This window comes from Lacerta agilis, chromosome 2 (genome assembly GCF_009819535.1).
Source record: "Lacerta agilis isolate rLacAgi1 chromosome 2, rLacAgi1.pri, whole genome shotgun sequence".
Classification (NCBI taxonomy): Eukaryota; Metazoa; Chordata; class Lepidosauria; order Squamata; family Lacertidae; genus Lacerta; species Lacerta agilis.
The window spans coordinates 100,557,016-100,572,312 of NC_046313.1; the positions used below are offsets into that span (position 1 = coordinate 100,557,016).

The following is a 15,297-nucleotide window of genomic DNA, read 5'->3' on the forward strand; positions in this document are numbered from 1 at the left end:
GTGTCTTAATTTTCAGGGAAACTCAGTAGGTTTGATGAGGCCCTAAGCTACTGAAGGTAATGGGGCCCTTTATATGTCCAGCTGTCTTTTGTCAACAACAAATTGTCGCTGTTTTTTGTGTGTTGAATATATGCTATATGGTTATCTATGGACCTAAAAGGTCCATACACAACACAAAACACTGTTGCTGTATGTAGGTTTTATTTTATTTGTTTTTTATTTTATATTTTGGAAATGTACATCCAGGTTTGTTTTCCTTTAATTTTTTTTTGGGGGGGGCCAAGAGAGTGGGACCCTAAGCTATAGTTTGTTTAGCTTATACATAAATCCGGCACTGGATCTCAGCAGATGGCTGCTCTGACAAAATACTACTGCCACTACTACATAGGTCACCTAGAGCCATGTTCTTCAGTCTTGGGTCCCCAGATGTTGTCCATGGTGAAATAAATGTATTTGTTGCAGGATTTGATGCTAGAAAAGAAAAGAAAAACCATAATCTTGAGTAACTGAGTCTGGATAATTCAGGAAACTGCAACAGAAATTAAAAGTGCCTGTCTCTGAGCAGGGCAGATCCTTTAAACCAAGCTTCCTCAACCTGGGGGCTTACAGATGTTTTTGACTATACAGTGGTACCTCGGGTTAAGAACTTAATTCGTTCCGGAGGTCCGTTCTTAACCTGAAACTGTTCTTAACCTGAGGTACCACTTTAGCTAATGTGACCTTCCACTGCCGCCGGGCTGCCGGAGCACGATTTCTGTTCTCATCCTGAAGCAAAGTTCTTAACCTGAGGTACTATTTCTGGGTTAGCGGAGTCTGTAACCTGAAGCGTCTGTAACCCAAGGTACCACTGTAGTGCCAAAACATTAGGAAGTCAGTCATCTGGCTGGGGAAGGCTGCAAGCTCACCCCACCCCGGTTTCTGTGTGTGTTTCCATCATCTGAAGAGTGCTTTTGTAGGTATGTTTATGCTATAGTGATGAACAGTGTTCTGCTACTTCTCAGAATACCGTATTTATTTTAACAAATACAGGGAGAGGTATGTATCAGCAGTATGATAAGGTGTGTTCCAGGGTGATCTGTGCTTTGGGCAACCTGGTATTTTTGGAGAGTGAATTTGTTCATTATTTCTTTCATTTTGACTATTGTGATCCATTATCCATTTGTTGGATCTGCACTGGCTTTGATTATGCATTCGTTCACATGTGTATTTTATTTATTTTGTTACCCATGTTAATTTTCTAATCTTTCCCCCTCGATGGGGACAAACCCCCTGTGCTGGCAATTTCTGTAAAATAATCTACACTTGACAGCCTAAGTTTTATTTACAGAGAGCCTGAAAGCAATTAAGAAGTTCAATGTGTTAGTCAAATAATTTGTGACAAGGTGCATACTCTGGTAACTCATGTTCTATTGTGCAAAACTGGAAAATTGGCTAATTGCTAATTAGAGTGAGCAGCTGCCTAGCCCTCATAATTAAACTATAACCCTCTCGGGAAGCATTGGTGACTTGAATCTTTGCCAGTGACTGTATCCTGGCAATACTGTCTCAATCTGGTAGTAAGTATTATATTTCTCAGTTGCTTTGACTGGAAATAAAGTTTGGTGTACCTGTGCATTAGTGGGTTGTTTCAGATGTATTGTTATAAGAGTCTAATTTTGCTTGCCTTTTGTTTCTGTCTCCTTGAAGTGGTTGTATAGCTATGGATTTTTATTATTATTTAATATGCATGATAAAGCAGGTAACACTTGTTTACAAGCAGGTAGATCTCATTCTCTCATGGTTTTCTTTCCCCTTTAGGAGCTGGCATTTTAGAACGGAGTATTTTAAGACGCATTGTTATTTTGTCTAAAGCAGGAATGGGGAACCTGTGGCCTTCCATATGCTCTTGGACATTAACTGTAGTGTTTGTAGAAGATTTAGCTTTATCATATAGCATAGCATTTCAGGAGCAAAATCTGAAATCTTTGTGAACAATGTTTTGCTAATATGCACAGCTTTTTTTCAGCTGGAACTCACAGGAACTCAGTTCTGGCACCCATTCTAAGAGAACGAGGGATGTGTTCAAGGTGAGTTTCAGCACTCCTTTTTCTAGAAAAATAGCACTGCTAATATGTTTGTTGTATGATGGCGTAGGTTTTAAGAACAGTAGATTTATAGGCATCCTAGAAATTGAAATGCTGATGGATTTAAATTATTTTGATGGCAAAACATGAGTGTTCAGGATTCTTTGAATGCACTCACTGTATTCGTATCTTGGAAGCTACTTTCCATTGTGTGTAAAGTGTACTAGGACCTAAAACAAGTATGGTAAAGTTTTGGTCTATACAGATGATATTACAGTGGTACCTTAGTTCTCAAACGCCTTGGTACTCAAACAACTTGGAACCCAAGCACTACAAACCCGGAAGTATTCCAGTTTGCAAACTATTTTCAGAAGCTGAACATGCTCCATTTTGAGTGTTATGCTTCCGTTTTGAGTGTTACACTGAGGTCTGTCTGTTTTTGCTATTTATTTTGTGTTTCTGTTTTTGCGGCTCTTCTTTTGTTGTTTTTGTGACTGTGTGGAAGAACCAAGTTCAGCTATTGATTGATTGTGTGATTGCAGTACATTGTTTATTGCTTTCATTTTATGGATCAATGGTCTCGTTAGATAGTAAAATTTATGTTAAATTGCTGTTTTAGGGGGTTGTTTTTAAAAGTCTGGAATGGATTAATCCATTTTGCATTACTTTCTATGGGAAAGCGCGCCTTGGTTTTGGAACGCTTTGGTTTTGGAATGGACTTCCGGAACGGATTAAGTTTGAGAACCAAGGTAAAACTGTACTACTACATCTTTTTCCTTAAAAGAAGAAAGTAGATCTAAGTGCAATCCAATATAATAGCTACTCAGAAATAAGTCCATTTGGGTCCAGTGAGGCTTACTCCGAGGTAAGTGGGTAGGCTATAGGATGGCACTTTAGTCTGACTGGTGGCGCTCCAGATGTTGGCCTCCAACTCCCAAAAGCCCCTCTTCAGCATGGCCAGTGGCAAGGAATGATGGGAGTTGGAGTCCCACAACTGTCTGCCTCAGGAAGTTGTGGACTCTCCTTCCTTGGAGGTTTTTACGCAGAGGACAGATGGCCATCTACCAAGGGTGCTTTAGCTGAGATTCCTGCACTGAAGGGGGTTGGACTAAATGACCCTTGGCATCCCTTCCAACACTACAATTCTATGATTCTATAAACATCCGGAGGGCAACAGCTTCCTCATCCCTGATACAGGCTGTACTAAAATAGTTATACCCTACAACATGGGAGACATGTTTGCCTACACTGGAAAAGGTGGCTACAGCAACATATGTGCTATGAACATGAATGAACCACAGGGAAGAATATCAAGGGTGCCCTTGCTTCTTGCAACAGGCCATCATATTGTAAGGAAAGGGTGGGAAAACTGTGACTCTTCAGATGTTGTTGTAATGAAACTCCCACTATCCCTGATCCATTTCCAGAAACTTTGAGCAAGATGTGAACAGTGCTTTATTTTGGCAACACCTCTAGGAAGTATTTTCCTCCAGTGGATCCGGACAACAAGCTGAAACACGACAGACAGAGTTATTGATTATTAGACGTCCCTGTGAGTACTGTCACAAAAAGCCCTGATTTAATAGTTACAGCTTCATTCAGAGTATCATGGGAACTGTAGTTTGTTAAGGCTGTTGAGAGTTGTCAGGAAATGCCCCACAGAGCCACAATTCCTAGCACCCTTAGAAAACTACAGTTCCCAGGATTCTTTACGGGAAGCCATGGCCGTTAAAATGGTATAAAAAGGTAAAGGTAAAGGGTCCAGTCCTGTCCGACTCTTGGGTTGTGGCGCTCATCTCGTGTTACTGGCCGAGGGAGCCGGCGTACAGCTTCCAGGTCATGTGGCCAGCATGACAAAGCCGCTTCTGGCGAACCAGAGCAGCGCACGGAAACGCCGTTTACCTTCCCGCCGGAGTGGTACCTATTTATCTATTTGAACTTTGACATGCTTTTGAACGGCTAGGTGGGCAGGAGCTGGGACCGAGCAACGGGAGCTCACCCCATCGCGGGGATTCGAACTGCCGACCTTCTGATCAGCAAGCCCTAGGCTCTGTGGTTTAACCCACAATGCCACCTGTGTGCTTTAAATGTATGGAGTGGATGTGACCTCACTTACCGGTACTTTTAATCCAGTTTTTTTAAAAGTGGTATACTCCTTGTACTACTCTTCCTTGCCTCTCTTTTGAAGAAACATCTAACAGCAGAAGACGTTTAAGTGGTGAACCTTTATTTTAATACACTGCCCTCTTTCCCTCCCATAATAATTGACCATATTCACTTGAACTATTATCCAATTCTTTTATTTGTACAGGCAGCAAAGAAGAGCGTTTGGCTACCCAGCATGGAGCTCTCTCTGGCCAATATATTCTTGAAGATTGTGAGCATCATTAGATTAATCTCTGCACTGACTCTTGTCACAGTGTACCACCTGCTGCCTAGGGCAAAAATATCCAGGATCATGATATGGTGAGTGTATTTCCAGGAAGGTATATGGAATGATTTCCATGTCTTAGGTTTAGGTTAGGTTTATGACATTTGCACCTCCCACAACAAAAATGTGGGGTGTAATCCACTGGGAGCAGTCAAATTCCTTGTTTTCCTAGAGTGGACATGCAAGGGAATGTTTGGTCCAGCCAGTCGAAACTTCCTTGTTCCTCCTGGGCTGGAGCATCTTTCCTTTTGCATGGGCATGACCTAACCTGTCCAGGTAACAAAAGGACAAGGCATGCTGCCATTCTCTCTCTTTTTCACTTCCTTCGTCGTTGGACCAGCTTCTTAGCTAGCAATGCTCTGCTAGCTTCTCAGTTTAGCAGAAGCACTGGGATTAACTCCCCATTTGGGGTACAGTAGATCCACATGTACATACACTAAGTCTGCCTTCAGGAATCCAACTGTGAACTGATGTGAGTAAACTTCTTTTATTGACTTTAAATAAGATTGCCGCATCTTTATTCTTTTAGGAGGGATAAAAGGAACTTACCAGGAACATACAATTCAGTACTGAATTGTATGATAGTGAGAGGCTTACACAGGCCTGCAACCAGCTGCTGTGCATGTAAAAGGGGAATGTAACCTCTGCTAAGTAAAGGAACTTGCTAATGAAAGTTAGGAAGGATATTAATAAACAATATACAGTGGTACTTCGGGTTAAGAACTTAATTCATTCCGGAGGTCTGTTATTAACCTGAAACTGTTCTTAACCTGAGGTACCACTTTAGCTAATGGGGCCTCCCACTGCCGCCGCACCATTTCTGTTCTCATCCTGAAGCAAAGTTCTTAACCCGAAGTACTATTTCTGGGTTAGTGGAGTCTGTAACCTGAAGTGTCTGTAACCCGAGGTACCACTGTATCTTCTCCTGCCTCCCTGAACATTCCCACAAAAATAGTCCCAAATGGATTTACAATGAGGATAAAAGACAAAAATGAAAAAAATACATCAACACAGAATAGAAACATCCAATCACTGGTGCTGCCCAAATGCCCAGGAAAACAATTGGTTTGAAGGCTGGGCTGAATTACGGTATACCCAATTCACAGATGGGCAATCCGATGCAAGCAGTAGAGCTGCAGAAATCCTAAAGTCCCTACTTTAATTGGAAGCCACTGCAAAAACACCCCTCCAGTTGAAAATCCTTTGTCCTGCCGGGGTTCGGTGCTGGAGCTCCCCGTGCGTGAGCTTAAGCTGCCCACGCACGAGGTACCAGTTGCGGGGGAAAAGCGGCCAGCGTCCCGTGTGCTTATGAGCACGGGCGCCGGCCAAGTCTCACAATCCGAAGGTAGCTGAGTAAGACGGAAAATGACTCCGAAGGTGTGTGAGTGAATGAATGCCTCAAAATAAAATAGATGCCTCGAAAACTAATGGATGCCTCGAATCTGAATTGGAACTACTTGTAACCTCCTGCACTAACGTTTAGCAATAAAGGAAACCAAACCAAGGATGTTATTTAAGCATGAGATTTCTCTGGCAGAAATTAAAAAATCCTGAGACCTTTACCCTTTTCCCCAAATTGACGACAGACACCGAATCTATCTTTAGTGGCTTTGGCAAAACCCGCATAGGCTCGTCTTCTGGCCCTAAGCTAAGTTCCCCTGAGCTCTCAGTCCCTGCGCGCCAATTCTTCCGCGATGCTAACTAAATAAAACTAAAGCTCATAACTAAATAACTAAACTAAATAACACGAAAGCTCATACCAGGAACAAACTCAGTTGGTCTCTAAGGTGCTACTAGAAAGAATTTTCGATTTTGTTTTAAATAAAACTAAACCGAAATATCTTCCGCAAATCTAGCCCTAGGCTAAACCTAAAAGCCTAACTAAAAACTCACCGAAATATCTTCCGCAAACTAAACCTAACTAAAAGAAACCCATCCAGCCCGTCCAGCCCGCTCCCAAAACCCTTAAACTAAACTTGACTAAGCTTCAACTAAACAAAACGTAAAAGAATGAACGTGACTGACTTGCCTAAGCGGGGAGCCTCAGCCTTTTATTTAGGAACAGGTATGACATCACAACAAATAATTCAACCAATAAAACCACTGTTGCTGCCCTCCAAAAAGGCGGGAAGCGGGAAGCAGGATAAACGTTCATTGATAACTTTGAAACATTACCGGGACTACAAGTTAAAGGCGGAATAATCCTAATGGCAAAATGACTCTTCATTCTTACTTTCACTTTCACTTTTAAGTGTAAGGATACGAAAAGTAGTTCTTAATAACCATTAAAATAAACAAATAACCGCAGATCTTTAACGGATCCACGAAGTGTATTCCGACAGTCCATTCATTTTGCTTCTCTCTCTGCTTTTAGGTACAAACGTCAGAAAAGGGGTGTGGCGGTGAATTATGCTGAGCACGAAGGCTACAGGTTCTGCTACTTCTGCCGAGGGGAAACCGGACTCCAGCCATCTGTGTTGATTCTTCATGGATTGGCATTCAACAAGGACATATGGTTAAATACAATCCAAGTATGTTTCTGTCCTTCTATTCAGGCAACCATGGTTGCCATATCAAGGCTAGTGCAAGACATATTGTGCTTGGGGGGTGGTGGTAGGGGAGTCCTGTGCTTTCCCACAATTGTGATTTGTTTCAGTTGGGCTAGTGTGGGAGATCATTCCACCCAGTGCATTGTGCTAGAGGACAGGGCTAAACTAACCATACAGCTTAAAAGGAGCTGTCCACTCTCCTATTTTGCCACTATGTAATGGCCTCCCGCTCAGGACTCTGTGCAACCTTTGTAGACTTATACTGGGGAAACATTAGGGTGTTCTCTGACAACAAAGAACTTCAGCTATTATTGCTTTGATTCCTTGGCGCCATCGCTGATTTGACACCCTTTCACAGTTCCTTCCGAAGGACCTCCACCTGGTCTGCCTTGACATGCCTGGCCACGGTGAAACCACATGCCTGCTGAGAGACAGTTACGCGGCGGTTGATCAAGCTAAAAAGATACACCAGGTATGGTCCAGCTGTCCTCAGATGTAGCCTTGAAAGCTGGCAAGGGAGAGGTTGAGAGGAGATGGCCTCTTTTTTGTGTGTGGTGGTAGCGAGAGAGAGAGAGAGAGAATGTTCACTGACCAAAAATGAAGCATTGCAGTTGACTGTGGTTACTTAAACTAGGGTAAACACCAGGTCTGTTGAGCAGCAATGGCTGGCAGGGCAGTGGGGTGGGACTGCGTTGATGACCTGGCGTCCTAACCCCCACCCAAATGTCAGTGGCACTTGCCAAGGATGGGAGTGGTAAGCTTGGCCACTGTGAGAACACAAGATACTGGGCTGGGTGGGTCATTTGCCTGATCCTGCAGGCTCTTCTTATGGTCCTCTCCAGAAGTTCTTACAGAGACCTGGGACTTTCTTGGGAAATGTCCCCAAACCAGAACCTCTCAGTAATAAAATCTCTCTTACATACAACCAGACTTAACATGGACACTGGTACCTACCAGAGCCTGCAATACACCCAGATGCCAACTTTGCTGCCACATACACCCGGACAACACCATTACTGGCCCCCAACAACATCAAACATACCGTCTCATGACTATTTAATTGCTCATCTTCTAACATTGTGAATGCCATCAAATGCCAACATTGCCCCTTCAGCTCTCTATATTGGACAAACAGGCCAAACCCTACGCCAAAGGATAAACGGACACAAATCTGACATCAGGAATCACAAGACAGGGAAACCAGTAGGAGAACACTTCAATCTCCCAGGACATTCTATACAAGATCTCAAAGTAAATGTCATATTACAAAAGAATTTCAGAAATAGACTGGAAAGAGAAGTTGCTGAATTGCAACTTATTACCAAACTTAAAACCATGGAGAGTCCTGGTGTGAATAGAGACACTGGATTCTTATCTCATTATACATGACAAAGCTATTTTTAGCCATCTCACCCCTTGCTTTTTCCTGTAAGACCAATTGCAGTCATTAACAGTCGTCAACAGGTTTACCTCACCTATCAGCCAATCACCCATTCCCACCACCCCTCTGAGTAATACCCCTCCCCACCCTCTCACTATATATAGGGTCTGGTGACTTCTGTTTCAGTGTATCTGAAGAAGTGTGCATGCACACGGAAGCTCATACCAAGAACAAACTTAGTTGGTCTCTTAAGGTGCTACTGGAAGGAATTTTATTATTTTTTATTTTGTTTCGACTACGGCAGACCAACACGGCTACCCACCTGTCTCTTCATTCATGTTTCAGTTTGTTGAGTGCATTGGTCTGAACCAAAAGCCTTTTCACCTGGTTGGCACGTCCATGGGGGGAATGATTGCTGGCGTTTATGCAGCTCAGTATCCATCTGAGGTATCCGGCTTGTCCCTCCTCTGCCCACTTGGTGAGTATTTAGATTTTCAAGGGAGATCTGAAGCTGATTAACTCTGAATAAAGAAGACATGATAATATGTTTGAGAATAACAAGAGAGAAGGGGGTTGTTACTATGGGTTGTAGCCAATACTAGACCTCCTCAAAGCAGATTCATTTAAATAAATGAACTTAGGACTCCCAAATTCAGTGGGTCTGCTCTGAGTAGGATCTAACCCCCCCTGGTGCTAAGCTACTGTTCTGTAGCATTTTCCAGAACAGGAATGATGGCAGATCCATGATTACAAACACCTTGGACAGGACACCTTTCTGTTCTCGCATACTGTCACTTAGTCCCAGCATGTGCATAACCTCCTCAGCCGCCAATCATCCCAACACAACCCCGACAAGCAGCAGATCGGAATCCCATATTCTGTTATTGGTTTGCCGCTATATTCCTTCTCTCAGCTGTGCACTCTCTGCCAACTCTTAGGGCTGCGATATCCGGACGATAATAACAACGCCTTCAAGCGCTTGAGGGGGCAATCGGTTAAGTCGCGCGATGTCTTCAAACTTGGCTTATATCATCCCAGCACAAAAAACATGCAGGTGAAGAAGGCAGCTCTCCAAAGATGGTTGTGCTCTGGCCCAGGGATGTTGCTTAAAATAATTCAGCTAACTTTGACTCATGGTAGACCAGATGTGGTGAACCTTTGGCCTTCCAGATGTTGCTGAACTACAGCTGCCCTCATTCCTCATTCACCATGCTTCTTGAGGCTGATGGGAGCTTAAGTTCAACAACAACCAGAGGGCCAAAAGTTCATTATGGCTGTCCTTGACCCACTAAAGTTAATAGCCATGACTAACTTAGGTCCATGAATTTCAGGGGGGTCTCCTCTGAATAAAACTTAGTTGAGTACAACCCCAAATGCTTACGTTTGCTATATGCTCTTGAAATATAGAAATAAAGCAGCACATCCCTCCAGGGCATGCGATCTAAAGAAACAGAGGGCACATGAGGGAATCACTGCCACTGAGGCACTGGCTGAAGAGGATGGGAATGGCTTAGAGGCTCAGGGGAAAGAGATTGGGGTAGGGAGCTGCTGTACAGCAGTCACAAGCATCGGTGCCTGAAGGAACCACTTTATATGAACCAAAACAAGGAGATACTGATTATCACGCTTCCCTTTGCCTATATCATGGGTAGGTAAACTAAGGCCAGATACAGCCCAATCGCCTTCTAAATTCTAATGAGTAGAATGTGTCATTTTATTTAAAATGTATCTCTGGGTTATTTGTGGGGCATAGGAATTAGTTCATATTTTTTTTCAAAATATAATCCGGCCCCCCACCAGGTCTAAGGGACAGTGGACCGGCCCCCTGCTGAAAAAGTTTGCTGACCCATGGCCTACATTGATGGAACTGTTATGTCCTGTTGCATGATGAGTTCCTAACTGCTTTGCACTTCCTGTGAATGACTCACCTCTTTCCCCCCCTCTCCTTAGCTCCTAAAGGGATATGCTGCCAACTGGAGACAACAGAATGCTTTTTTGGTAAAATGTAAGTATGATAGCAATAATATTACTGTTGTTGTTATTTATCACCTGCCCTTCACATTCTGAGGTTCCAGGGCAGGGTAGAGCACGAGACTGTTAAATCTCAGGGTCATGGGTTCAAGCCCCACATTGGGCAAAATATTCCTGCATTGCAGGGGGTTGGACTAGATGACCCTCATGGTCCCTTCCAACTCTATGATTCTAATTCAAAACACAACAGTAAAAACGGTTTAGGAGCTACTTAAATTCACAAGGATAGGGTGGGCCCTAAAAATATACAGTACATTTCAAGTTTCAAAGGCTATGGTAAAAGGATGTGTCTTCAGCAACTGCCAAAATCTGTCTAGTGAACCCGTTTGAACCGCAATGGTAGGAATGATGCCTTTCTGAAAAATCTTCACTCTACCTTTTTGGCTTTTGTTCCAAAGGTTTTTTAGATCTTTCCAACCCAATGTCCGTGTACAGCCTTCATGACAATATGAGCAATATTAGCGCTCCCACACAGGTCATTTGGGGAAAGGATGACCAGGTAAATGCTTTATATTTACATGGCTTCTATAGCTATAATTGTAACAACAACAACAAAAATCAATTGTTTGGAATCCATAGTAGGGCTGGCCTAACCATGAGGCAAGCCTAGGCAACTGCCTCAGGCGGCAGGATCCACAGGGCCAGCAGATCGGAGGCATTGCTGGTCGCCTCCCATCCCTAGGGAGAAAATGGCGTGGGCTGTTGTCTGTGCATGTGCAAGCGATGTCAAAAATGTACACACTAAATTGCAGCTAGGAAGCCAACATCAAGTGCAATACTGACTCTTTTCTTGAAATTAAAACAGTGTCCAAAATATTAAAAAAAAAAAAAAGTTTACTTGCAGAACATATGGCTAAAGAGGAATATATGCAAAATATTTACATTCACCTGCTTACCCAAGCATGGGCTTAGTTTTATCTTCTTCCTTAAGCATTCAAGCAAGCTGTGTCTTCCTCTCTTTCCAGCGCTTGCACTCAGCCTTCTGCACATTGCCCAGCTAAGCCATGCAATTCCTTCTGAGAGGTTTCCGCTTCCTCCTCCCAGCAAACTTCTCTTCACTGCTTCTTTCGGAGAACATCAACTTCTGTACTTCTCTCTGTCACATACATTCGCACAGAAGCATTAGCACCGCTCTCCTCTATTGCATTTGGAAAGAGTTATCTAAGGCTGTCTCTTCTTTGGTGCTCATGGAGATGCAGCCATTACACTCAAGTCCCACAAACACACACAAAACAAAATGGATAATGTAAATAAGATACCTCCCATGTGACCAGAGTTAACCAATCACATGAGAGTTACTGGGGAAAATTCCAGAATTAAACACACAACAAAACACGCACCTGAGCATTCCCAATTAAATCGCTATACTTAACAAGCTTAACTCTTTCTTACATTTTCAAATTGGATGGAAGCTGGTTTGAGGGGTGTTATGTACAGGTACTGAGTTGAATAGGATCCAAAATGCAGCAGTCTGATTGGTCCTAGAACAATAGGATTGAGATTGCAGCAGTCTGACTGGTCCCAGAACAATAGGATTGAGATTGCAGCAGTCTGATTGGTCCGCAGGAGCCACCCAATCCAGCTCCAGGTGGAAGTGAATCCACACTCTGATTGGCATACAGGAGTATCCCGGAATTAGCCAATCACGAGGGGCCCATTGTGTAAATAGTGTATTTAAAGCAAACGTTTTGGGGGAACTGCATTCCTCACTACTATGAGCTGAATAAAGAGCATGAAATTCACACTGGACTCCGAGTATATTTCAAGGGGAAACAGCAGTGTATCTCAAGAAACTGAAGGGCACAGATAGATTGTGGTGAGTTTGTTGTTTCGAACTCAAAGCGGCTTACAGCAATAAAATATGCAGACAATAAAACCGAATCCACAAAATGCATTAAGCAACTACCAAAAAAAAAAAACCAAAAAAAAAAAACCAGCAACGTTATAAAAACAACCAGTTTTAAAATTTAACAACAGGAGGAATTCTACGTTGCATTATGGCAATTGTGCTGTCAGTGCAAGCATTTCAGCTTGTCAGGCTGGGGGCACAAGGGGAGGAGGGCGGGAGCCCTGTTGCTTTAGCAGAAGTATTTGCAGGGGCTTCCACTAGTTAGTAGGACTCATTGATCGACCCCTTGTCCCAAACAGCAGCTCATAACCCGGCTCTTGCAAAAAAAAAAAAAAAAAGTCAAAGCACTTTGCAAGATGTGAATAGCAATGGGAGGAAAATCACCAATTCTTTGTTGTTCAGGTGGCTGACTCGTCGGGCGCAGAAATTTTAGCCCACGCCATTCCCAACTCCCAGGTGCATATGCTGGAGAGATGTGGACACATCATATCATTTGAGAGGCCCAGGAAATCTGCAACGCTCCTCTTGAAATTCTACAATTCAGTTTGCGACAAAGTGGAGAATAAGAAGCTGGCATAAACCTCACTAAGGAGTTAAGACGTTGATGCATTCCAAGCGACTTTCTACTCTGGAAAGGGAAATATGGATGTGGTATCCAGGATGCCTGTGATGATTTCCTTCACTGGTCATAAAAAAGAGGCTGGTCTTTGCATACTGCCCAACAGATAAAGTTTGGTGTTATTTGTTTATTTATTTACTTACCTTACTGTGAAGCTGTCTCCTTTACTTCCACAAATTTTCATACTGGTGAAATGACCTATGGGCACAGAATGCAAAAAATATTAAAATTGTGGCATTTTTTGTAGTAGATGACTACTTTAATCATTGGAACAGAAGTGGAGAACCTGAAGACCAGGACACTCTATCTGGCACAGCCCCAGACGAGAGCCCTCACTTGTCCTCCCTGCATCATGCCTTCCTAAAGTTATTGTTCAAGACAGAATTGTAGAGTTGGAAGAGACCCTGAGCATCATCTAGTCCAACGCCCTGCAATGCAGGAACATGCAGCTGTCCCATACAGGAATCGAACCTGCAACCTTGGGGTTATCAGGATGTCCATCAGGCCTCGGGGCTGTTGTCCTCCATCCAGCAACGCAGCATTCGCTTCCTTCATTTTCCACGATAAATGAGACAATGTACTTTTATTCGACCTGCGGAGAGGATACTTGTAATTGATAATACATAAATAAATGTATTGCTTGTGTACTATGTACTCCGTACGAAACTTAGTAAGAACGTACCACTGGACAAGTTACTGTAGTTATACTGTATGTTGTTGTTGTATTTAAATGAAAAACAATAAAAAAATTATTGGGCTTAAATGTGGAGCTGCCCTGAAAAAGGTGCTTGCAGAGACAACAGCTTGTATTGTGGCCTCAAAGCGACCCTGTGAGCTCTCCAAGGTGCTCTAGATTCCTACCTTGAATTCCTCTTAGACTATGGGTAGGCAAACTAAGGCCCAGGGCCTGGATCTGGCCCAATCGCCTTCTAAATCCGGCCTGCGGCCAGTCTGGGAATCAGCATGTTTTTACATGAGTAGAATGTGTCCTTTTTATTTAAAATACGTCTCTGGGTTATTTGTGGGGAATAGGAATTCGTTCATCCGGCCCCACACCAGGTCTGAGGGACAGTGGACTGGCCCCCTGCTGAAAAAGTTTGCTGACCCTTGTCTTAGACTATTGATACGGCCAGGCTTCCCCTGCAAGCCTTGAGCATTAAAAGAACAGGACAATGGACACTGATAGTGGCACCAATGATGTCCCTTTAGACCAGGGTTTCCCAAACTTGGGTCTCCAGCTGTTTTTGGACTACAGTTCAAATGGTGTGCGTGCACAGCATCATGTGATTGATTATGCGGGACAGGGCTTATCTGCCCCCCCAGCAATATTTTATTCAAGTTGACACCCCTGCCTCCATGTATTGTAAGCCTTGTAGAAGTAAATCAAGATGATTGCTAAAGAGATAGGTTATCAGGAGGAGCCCTGGCCCACAACCACCTTGACCTTCTCAGTGGAAGGAAGATCAGTATCTGTTTACAGCCAGAAGAAACAGAACAGGATGTGGCGTAGGTCAGGGCAGGGGCCAAGTCTACCTATGTCAACAGTTTATGAAGTGATTAGAGAGCAGTCTTTTCATGGTCACCCTAAGATTTAATGGGTGTAGTAGCACTCATGGGCACCATGGTTTCACTTCGTGGCATCAATCTTTAATGCCCCACACAGCTTTGGTCCTGTATAACAGAAGGAGCCTTCCATCGTTCAGCCCAGACACTGAGGTCCAACTTTGAAGGTCCTTTTGGTGGTTCCCTCATGGTGAGGAGCCTGCTCACCTTTATGGTGTGGGGGCATTGCAAGCTGGAGAAGGCTTCCAAAGGAACCGACAAGGGAGTCTCGGGTTTTGAGATCCGACCTGAGCGGGGGGGGAGGGGCATAACACCCCCTACGCCTATCCAAGCCTGCCTGCCATATTGGCCAATGGCAGGCAAGCTTGGATGTGGGGCTGAAGTTGGGGGCAGAGCTGATGGAGCAGGAGGGACATTTAAGCAGAACATTTAAGCAGCTCACACCTGAGGTTACATACAGGGTACTAGGCGCTCGCCCTGTGGAACAACCTCCTGTCAGATGTCAAAGAAATAAACAATTATACGACCTTTCCTAGACATCCTGAGGCAGCCCTGTATCTGGACATTTTTTCATGTTTGATGTTCTGTTGTGTCTTTGTATATTCTGTTGGAAGCTGCTCAGAGTGGCTGGGGCAACCCAGTCGGATGGACGGGGTACCCAAATAAATATTATTATTATTATTATTATTATTATTATTATTATTATTAGCAGCGGGAGGGAAATTAGGACTGTAGGAATGATGTTCACAGGGCTGAGGAACACCCTGCCTGACCTGGGCAGGCCACAGCCTGTCCAGTACATCACTCTGTT

The 15,297-nt window shown here is 43.6% G+C and overlaps 1 protein-coding gene across 1 annotated transcript; it reads left to right on the top strand.

Moving 5' to 3' along the window:
- Window positions 1-1,492: 1,492 nt before the first annotated feature.
- On the top strand, window positions 1,493-12,946 carry LOC117042330 (monoacylglycerol lipase ABHD6-like). The gene is made up of 9 exons (XM_033141878.1): window positions 1,493-1,556; window positions 4,375-4,529; window positions 6,869-7,025; window positions 7,402-7,515; window positions 8,770-8,902; window positions 9,363-9,478; window positions 10,375-10,429; window positions 10,854-10,954; window positions 12,707-12,946. The coding sequence occupies exons 2-9, from the start codon at window positions 4,405-4,407 to the stop codon at window positions 12,881-12,883; spliced, it is 978 nt and encodes a 325-aa protein (XP_032997769.1). The 5' UTR covers window positions 1,493-1,556; window positions 4,375-4,404; the 3' UTR covers window positions 12,884-12,946.
- The last annotated feature ends 2,351 nt before the right edge of the window (window positions 12,947-15,297 follow it).

Coding starts and splice junctions, on each gene's coding strand:
- LOC117042330 (XM_033141878.1), top strand. CDS start 4,405: ATGGAGCTCTCTCTGGCCAATATATTCTTGAAGATTGTGAGCATCATT. Junction 8,903..9,362: donor GTCCCTCCTCTGCCCACTTG/GTGAGTATTTAG, acceptor GCCAACTCTTAG/GGCTGCGATATCCGGACGAT. Junction 10,955..12,706: donor TTTGGGGAAAGGATGACCAG/GTAAATGCTTTA, acceptor TTTGTTGTTCAG/GTGGCTGACTCGTCGGGCGC.